The 9,144-nt window shown below is 31.2% G+C and overlaps 2 protein-coding genes across 2 annotated transcripts; both read left to right on the top strand.

The window, feature by feature from the left end:
• The first annotated feature begins 222 nt into the window (after nucleotides 1–222).
• On the top strand, nucleotides 223–1,432 carry LOC119613222 (NAD-dependent protein deacylase Sirt4). The gene is made up of 2 exons (XM_037969177.1): nucleotides 223–524; nucleotides 584–1,432. The coding sequence occupies exons 1-2, from the start codon at nucleotides 344–346 to the stop codon at nucleotides 1,324–1,326; spliced, it is 924 nt and encodes a 307-aa protein (XP_037825105.1). The 5' UTR covers nucleotides 223–343; the 3' UTR covers nucleotides 1,327–1,432.
• A 474-nt stretch (nucleotides 1,433–1,906) lies between these two features.
• LOC119613213 lies at nucleotides 1,907–5,731 on the top strand. Its single transcript, XM_037969156.1, has 6 exons — nucleotides 1,907–2,069; nucleotides 2,183–2,418; nucleotides 2,522–2,745; nucleotides 2,813–3,589; nucleotides 3,658–4,671; nucleotides 4,735–5,731. The coding sequence occupies exons 3-6, from the start codon at nucleotides 2,587–2,589 to the stop codon at nucleotides 4,942–4,944; spliced, it is 2,160 nt and encodes a 719-aa protein (XP_037825084.1). The 5' UTR covers nucleotides 1,907–2,069; nucleotides 2,183–2,418; nucleotides 2,522–2,586; the 3' UTR covers nucleotides 4,945–5,731.
• The last annotated feature ends 3,413 nt before the right edge of the window (nucleotides 5,732–9,144 follow it).

Genomic DNA, 9,144 nt, shown 5'->3' with positions numbered 1-9,144 from the left:
CAATTATATTTTAGTTTAAAACAACAAAAATTATAATCTTTAATTAAAAAAAGTTTATTTATCCTTTAATTAATATTAAAATTTGTTAAAAATTGCATTTTGTTAATTATTTTTACTAACAATATGGTAATATTTCTGAATGTTTTCTTACAGCTTCTTGTTGAGTGAACATTCACTGTAAACTATTAAACCAGCTGTTTGTTTTCTTTTTTATTTATTATTGTTTTTATGTTATACTTTGGTTTTTATTATGTTATGTGATTTGTTTAAAAAAAAAAAAAACAATTACAATTTTACTAATAAATAAATTTTATCTAAATTAACTAAAATTTATTAAATAAAAATGCGTTTTACTCAATTAATGCGTATACGCTGTAAATTTCCCGAATGGTCGGCAGCCAAACAGCAGTATGTGCCTCAGCATCAGCCAGTGGTGGAAGAGGAAGTTAAAAAATTGCAAGATTTCCTAATGGATAAACCTAATATAGTGGTTTTAACGGGAGCGGGAATATCCACAGAATCGGGTGAGGCTATTTTTAGTTAATATTTATATACTTATTAAATTAATTGGTATTTTATACAGGCATCCCTGATTATCGCTCTGCTGGAGTAGGTTTATATGCCCGCACTAATCATAAACCTATACAACATATGGAATTTGTTAAGTCTGCTGCTGTACGTCGTCGCTACTGGGCCCGCAACTTTGTAGGTTGGCCCAATTTCTCCAGCACCGAACCCAATGCCACCCATCATGCTTTGGCTCGTTTTGAGCGTGAGGCTCGTCTTCAATGTGTGGTTACACAAAACGTGGATCGTTTGCACAGCAAAGCGGGCAGCAAAAATGTTGTAGAACTTCATGGCTCCGGTTATGTGGTAAAATGTTTAAACTGTGACTATCGCATCGATCGTCATGAGTTCCAAACTATTTTAAATACGTTAAATCCAGAATTTAAAGATGCTCCTGATATGATACGTCCTGATGGTGATGTTGAAATACCTCAAGAATATATAGATAATTTTCGTATACCTCCCTGTCCGCAATGTGATGGCCATTTAAAGCCCGAGATTGTATTCTTTGGTGATAATGTGCCCAAGGTGCGAGTTAATCGTATAGCAGAAATGATTTACTCAGGAGATGGTTTATTGGTGTTGGGTTCGAGCCTTTTGGTATTTTCGGGTTATCGTATGGTTCTGCAAACTAAAGATTTGAATTTGCCGGTGGCTATAGTTAATATAGGAGAGACAAGAGCGGATCATTTAGCCGATATTAAGTTGTCGGCTAAATGTGGTGATGTTATACCAAAATTGTTTGATTTTAGAAAATAATGACAAAGAAGAGGCTAAAGTGTGTAATAAGTGTTTGTGTTTTTTTTAATAAATTAGCAGAAATTGTTTTAAATTAATAAAGAAAAATAAATAAGTAAAAATGAAATAAAAAACTTAATTTATTTGATAATAACAATTTTTAAATTTACAAAATCTTGGACAATTTTGTAGTTTATATAATTAAAAAACTGTTTTGAACAAATTAAAAGGCTGAAAAAACAAAAGAAATTTAAAAAATCTTTTAAAAATATGTACCAAGTTTTGCAACAAAAACCAGGGCCAAATAACTTTTGTTTACGTTTTTTAGATTGCAGTTTTGTTGTTTTTAATGCAAATTACAAATCTAGTAGAATTTTTAAAAGATAATCTTTGCATAAAGCTTATTTTTTTGAAAGATTTGTTAGTGATCGTATTGTTTTTATTTATAAAGTTTGACAGTTGTTGTGTATTAGCTGTTGACGTAAGCTTATCTTATACAATTTGCCTTTTCTCCTTTTGTTATCAACAATTCCCCATTAATTGATAACATTTGTTTACATTTTTTCTTGCTCTTCTTCTTTTTTCCTTCTTTGTTATAAGCATTCACTTTAAAGTGTTAACATAATTAACTTGTTCTACAAAATAATTGACAGCTCCAGCTGTTCATTTTCACAAAATACGCATCATCGACACAAACAAAACGAAATTTTGGGAAAATTCTCTACAAATTTTAACAAATAATTATAGAATTCTGTAAAAAACAGGTATAGCTTTTATATTTGTTTGTTTTTAACAAGAAATTTTTAAAAAATTTATAAAATTGAAGCATTTTTAAAAGAAAATCTTTCAACCATGACAAAATTTTTTACAATTGCAGATTCTAGCAACATTTTTAGAAATAAACGACGTGAATGATTATCTAATAAGAACAATACATTTAGGAAAACAACAAACAAATAACAAATAGTTTAAAAACTTTCCCATTTTCGGTGGGGGAGGTGTTGTTGAATCTTCAATGTTTTGCCCAGAGACAGCCGCAAAAAGCGGTGTTAATTGCAAGATATAAGTGAAAATTAAACCCAAAAAACAAAATAAACTCAATATAACAAAGAGGTGAGTAGAAATATATAATATAGAAAAGCTTATGAGCAATTTTAAGCATAAAAAATTAAAACGCAATTAATATTTTATAATTTCTTTGAAAATTTCTTTAAAGGCTGTTGCTTGGCACAGTGTGTTGCTAAAAATCTATTATTTGTTTGAGGGAGTTGTCAAGGCATTATGTCTGTACGTTTGTTAACCACACGACTAGTCAAACATGGTCGTTATTTACTTCAGACCTATTGGAAACGAGATATACACACCAACATTTTGGAACAAAATCAAACAAGAAATACACGCCAACAACGTCTACCTTCAGTAGCGGCTGCAGCGGGAAGAGTAAGTAGAGTTATAAAGAAAGAAGATGAAAAAGTTTCTATTCTTATTTGTTCACTTTTTTGTTTAGAAATGGGCTGCTAAAAATGCCTTAAACTCTTTGAGTGGGGGTGCCTCTGGTGCCTCAGCAACTGGCACTGGCCAGTTGGCCGCCAGTGTACCACGTTCGGCTGGTATTTTCCGTTTTGGTCAGCAGGCACGTAAACTATTTATTGATAATATTTTAAATCGTGTTACCACCACCTATTCCGCTGAATTGCGTACCCAAGCTACCAAAAAACTGTTTTATGGTGATTCCGCTCCCTTTTTCGCCCTCATTGGTGTTAGTTTAGCTTCCGGCGCTGGGGTTTTAACTAAAGAAGATGAATTGGAGGGTGTTTGCTGGGAAATACGTGAGGCCGCCAATCGTTTGCAGAATACTTGGAATTATGATGAAATTTCGGAGACTTTAGACTCTAACTTTAGTATTAATAAGTTGTCTATAGGTCCAGCCATAGCTAAAGGTTGTGCGGCTGTGGTATATGCAGCAGCCTTAAAGAATCAATCGCCACAACCCATGGAAACTGAGGATTTTGTAGAAACAACTAGCTTATCTCCAGAACGTAAACAACCTTTACAGCAGCAATCTTTTAGGCCAGAATACATGTCTCCTTTACAGAATATGTCGAGATTTGTTCATAATTTTGGTGGCTCGGTAGATAATGTGCAAATGTTTAGTCAAACCTCTGCTGCCACGTTACTGGAACAATCATTACGCCAACAGCAGGCCTTAGAAGATAAAAAGGATTTCAAACTACCGTCTACAGCATCACAAACACAAAACGTTGAGCCAGGAACAGCACAATTGGTAAGTTGAGGGTTTTTCACAAATATAAAGAGTAATTGTAATAATTTTTATAATTTCCTTTAAAACAGCAACCTATGGATCCTTCCACCTCTGTCAGTATACGCCGCTATCCTTTGGCCTTAAAAATGATGTTTAATTATGACATACAGAGCAATGCCATGGCTATCTTAAGGGCCATGTATAAGGAAACTGTACCCGCCCGCCAACGTTATATTAATGACGCCGCCGAGGCTTGGGAGCAGCATATACAAGATCAAACTTTAATTTTACCCCCACACCCTAATATAGTCTGCATGTATGGCTTTTTCTGCGATGAAGTGGGCAATTTTCCCGATGGCCATCTTCTGTATCCCATAGCCCAACCGCAGCGCATAAATCCCAATGGTTATGGTCGCAATATGTCTTTGTATTTGCTAATGAAACGTTATGATTATAGTTTGAGAGCATTTTTGGATTCTCATCAATTGACCACTAGAACCAAGCTGTTGTTGTTGACCCAATTGTTGGAGGCTGTAGCCCACATTAGCCGCCATGGCATAGCCCATCGTGATTTGAAATCGGATAATATTTTAATTGAACTTAATGATGATGATTCTCCTCCTATATTGGTATTATCGGATTTTGGCTGTTGTCTGGCGGATAAGGTGCATGGCCTACAAGTGCCTTATACTTCTTATGATATAGATAAAGGTGGCAATGCTGCCTTAATGGCTCCCGAGATAATAAACAAACAGCCGGGTCCTTTTGCGGTATTAAATTATGCCAAAGCTGATTTGTGGGCTTGTGGCGCCATAGCTTATGAAATTTTTGGTTTACCCAATCCCTTTTACTCCTCCAGTGGCGGTCTTAGAGTGGCCAAGGGGGAACAAACTTTTTCTCTACGTAATTCAGATTATAAGGATGAAGATTTGCCAGCCTTAACAGATGAGTGTCCCTCCCTAGTGCAGCAATTAATTTACAATATTTTATCCCCCAATCCTTCAAAACGTGTTAGTCCCGATATTGCGGCCAATGTAATGCAATTATTTTTATGGGCTCCCTCCCAATGGCTAAAAATGGGTGGCATGCCCAACAGTCCAGAGGTAAGTAAAACGATTTATTAAAGCAAAAGCATTGTTTAAATGATTTTTCCATCTCTTTGGCAGATTTTACAATGGCTTTTATCTTTAACGACTAAAATTATGTGTGAATCGAAATCTGGGGACAGTAATCCATCTTTGAGTTCATCCTCTTTCAATTACCAGCAGTCAGGACGCCGTACTTATGTGGAATATCTATTGATAAGCAGTTTTCTTTCACGTGCTCGTTTGCGTCGCATTAGAGGAGCTCTTAATTGGATACAGAATGTAGTATAAAGTAATAAATCGAAAAAATACGAACTTTTGCAAGGCCAGTTTAAAACGAGGTGGCTTTCCAAGCGACCAAATTTGTAGGAAAGTTCCATCTCAATAGAGTTTTATAGTTCTTCATATCTGCCTATAAAGCAGATATCTTTTTCTCTCCTTTTAAAGTTTATCCTAAATCTTAAAATTCTCCTATAAATGTCAAACTATAGAGCTCTCACTTTGCCTAAAACAAATCTCAAAATTGGCTTTAAAACGGCTGCTTTGCCACCTTATTTAAATTCGCCTTGCAAAGGAGTTTATTCTCTTTAAATTACTTTTATTTTAATATCATTTTTATTTTATATATTTTTTATTAAAAAACTACTTTATTTCTTTAATTATTAAAAAAAAAATCTACGCCCCCAAAAAATAACCTAAAAATAATGAAACTGAAAGAATGTATGAGAACTAGAAAAAAGTCTTGTTTTGTGATATCTTTGGATTATATATAAATTGTAAAAAACTACCTATCTAAACTTACTAACAAGTTTTATTTTTAAATTGCTTACATTAACAGCAAAATAATAAAAATTATATGTTTTTATAAAAATAAATTTTGTAAAATTAGTTGCTTAAAGTTTATTGTTTGAAAAATATATTATTTAATGAAAAAATATGTAAACGGTTAAAAAAAAACTATGTACTTTTATTTTACATTTATAAAATTTGAAAAAAGTTTCAAAATCCCCTAAAAATTGCTTTGGGTTTAAGGCCTTAAAGAAATAAACTAATAACTACTTTAGCAACTTAAAGAAAATGTAGAAAATTTGTTTTATTTTATTAAAAAAAAAAACTTACAAATAAACAGGTTAGTATCAAAATTTAAAAAATTTGTCACATAACCTCAAAATTTCTTTAATTTTGAAACTTATTCGTCAAGATAACAACTTGTAACAGAAGCTACTCCTAATCAACATATTGGAACAAAATTCTGCTCAAAATAATTAAAAGAGCAAAAACCTTCGACCTCAAAAATTTAGTCTAGTCTATAGTCTAGTTTATAGTCTATTCTATAGTCTATTCTATAGTCTAGTCTATAGTCTAGTCTATAGTATAGTCTACAGTATAGTCTATAGTCTAGTCTATAGTCTAGTCTAGTAGTCTATAGTTTAGTCTATAGTCTAGTCTATAGTCTAGTCTATAGTCTAGTCTATAGTCTAGTCTATAGTCTAGTCTATAGTCTAGTCTATAGTCTAGTCTATAGTCTAGTCTATAGTCTAGTCTATAGTCTAGTCTATAGGCTAGTCTATAGTCTAGTCTATAGTCTAGCCTATAGTCTAGTCTATAGTCTAGTCTATAGTCTAGTCTATAGTCTAGTCTATAGTCTAGTCTATAGTCTAGTCTATAGTCTAGTCTATAGTCTAGTCTATAGTCTAGTCTATAGTCTAGTCTATAGTCTAGTCTATAGTCTAGTCTATAGTCTAGTCTATATTCTAGTCTATAGTCTAGTCTATAGTCTAGTTTATAGTCTAGTCTATAGTATAGTCTATAGTATAGCCTATAGTCTAGTCTAAAGTCTAGTCTATAGTATAGTCTAGTCTATAGTATAGTCTAGTCTATAGTATAGTCTAGTCTATAGTATAGTCCAGTCTATAGTCCAGTCTATAGTCTAGTCTATAGTCTAGTCTATAGTCTAGTCTATAGTCTAGTCTATAGTCTAGTCTATAATCTAGTCTATAGTCTAGTCTATAGTCTAGTCTATAGTCTAGCATATAGTCTAGTCTATAGTCTAGCATATAGTCTAGTCTAAAGTCTAGTCTATAGTCTAGTCTATAGTCTAGTCTATAGTCTAGTCTATAGTCTAGTCTATAGTCTAGTCTATAGTCTAGTCTATAGTCTAGTCTATAGTCTAGTCTATAGTCTAGTCTATAGTCTAGTCTATAGTCTAGTCTATAGTCTAGTCTATAGTCTAGTCTATAGTCTAGTCTATAGTCTAGTCTATAGTCTAGTCTATAGTCTAGTCTATAGTCTAGTCTATAGTCTAGTCTATAGTCTAGTCTATAGTCTAGTCTATAGTCTAGTCTATAGTCTAGTCTATAGTCTAGTCTATAGTCTAGTCTATAGTCTAGTCTATAGTCTATAGTCTATAGTCTAGTCTATAGTCTAGTCTATAGTCTAGTCTATAGTCTAGTCTATAGTCTAGTCTATAGTCTAGTCTATAGTCTAGTCTATAGTCTAGTCTATAGTCTAGTCTATGTCTAGTCTATAGTCTAGTCTATAGTCTAGTCTATAGTCTAGTCTATAGTCTAGTCTATAGACTAGTCTATAGTCTAGTCTATAGTCTAGTCTATAGTCTAGTTTATAGTCTAGTCTATAGTCTAGTCTATAGTCTAGTCTATATTCTAGTCTATAGTCTAGTCTATAATCTAGTCTATAGTCTAGTCTATAGTCTAGTCTATAGTCTAGTCTATAATCTAGTCTATAGTCTAGTCTATAGTCTAGTCTATAGTCTAGTCTATAGTCAAGTCTAGTCTAGTCTATAGTCTAGTCTATAGTCTAGTCTATAGTCTAGTCTATAGACTAGACTACAGTTTAGTCTATTATATACTCTAATGTCGAATCTAGTGAAATTCTTTTCCATAGGTTAGTCTGTTTTGTAGTCTATATTATAGTCTATAGTCCAGTATATAGTCTAACCTATAGCCTTGTATATTGTCTAATCTGTAGTCTAGTCTATAGCCTAGAGTTTCCCTTAATTATTTAAAATGTTCTTCTAATTATTCGGCAAACTGTTTAAACACAAACAAATCAAACTTGCTGTTTGTCGCTTGTCGTTAACGGCTGAAATCGTAATTTTTGTCGAGGGAATTAACTTGAAACCTCTGTCTTTGCTTGGGTTTGTTACTTAACTTATTTAAAGGTTTATGTCTTTGTTTGGAGAAAGGTTTCTCTGCTATAAAACAGAAAAGTGGCATAAGGGTTTTTGTCTAAACTTCGACGAATTTATTTGACATTTAATCAATTAGACAAATAATAAAAAAACCCTTATTCTGGATAAATTTTAAAATGTCTACAACAATTTTATTAATAATAAAGTATTCAGGTTTAAAACCAAATTACTTTAGTTGCCTAATTGACATGTAGGGGTCATAGAAAGGGTAACCAATGTTTTTCACAGTTTATTAATAGATTTTTTTATATTTGCCTTAAATGACTCATTAATTACTAACAAATGGCTCGTAAATTAAATTTTAATTGAAAATGAAAATTTTCTGAAATGTTTATGGCCTTTTAGGAAAATGTTTATTTTCACTAAACGTGATTTTTCAAACAAAAACAAATGAAAGCAAAACACAACAAACAAACAAATTGGTAATGTGAGAAAGCTATTGAAACAGTAAATTGAATTTTGATGTACATTAAATTAATTTAAAGAAAATTTATTAGATTTCTAAATTTAATAATATATTTATAATAAAATGTACAGTAAAATCTATAAAAAAACATATTTACCAAAGATTCTTTAAAAAATTAGCTTTATTTGCAAATGCTGCAACTGTCAAAGAGAAAATGCACCAAAAATGTAAACAAAACAATGTTGACATTGTCAAGAGTTGACAACAATGTTGCCATATAAAATGAAATTATTTTGTTTTTTATACAAAATGTAAACAATGCAATTGCTTAACCATTAAAGAAATTTAAAGAAAATTTATAAAACTTTTAAAAGTCCTAATAAATTTAGCAAAATTAAATTAAAAATTCTTTAATATTTATGGCAATTTCTTTTCTATTTTAACAAAACTAAATTGTTGTTTTCTTTCCCTATTAATAAAATAAAACTAAGCCAAAATCCAATCAAAATAAAAACATTTACGTCACAAGTTTAAATTTAATATCAAACAAACTAAATTGCATTAAATATTCTTTTTTTTATTAAAGTGTTAGGAAATTTGATTTTTTTTTACTGAATCAATGATTAACATATTGAAAGTGTTAAATAAATTTTGATGGAAATTGAAATAAAAATTAAGAATATTTTGATGCTTAAATGATTAAACAAGTTTAAGGTCATTTGCTGGCGAGAAGAAATGATATCATAAAATAGAAAATTAAAAAAAATTGTTTAATAACATAAAACAATGTGTTATAAACAATAAAAAATACTTAAACAAATATACAAGAAATTGAACATCAATAAAAATTCTAAATTGAATAAAAAAATTGAAT

Source organism: Lucilia sericata, unplaced genomic scaffold (genome assembly GCF_015586225.1).
Source record: "Lucilia sericata isolate MDLA Ls3-8-SP2 unplaced genomic scaffold, ASM1558622v1 Contig002014F_arrow, whole genome shotgun sequence".
In the NCBI taxonomy this organism is placed as follows: Eukaryota; Metazoa; Arthropoda; class Insecta; order Diptera; family Calliphoridae; genus Lucilia; species Lucilia sericata.
This window is presented reverse-complemented; position numbering and strand designations above follow the sequence as displayed.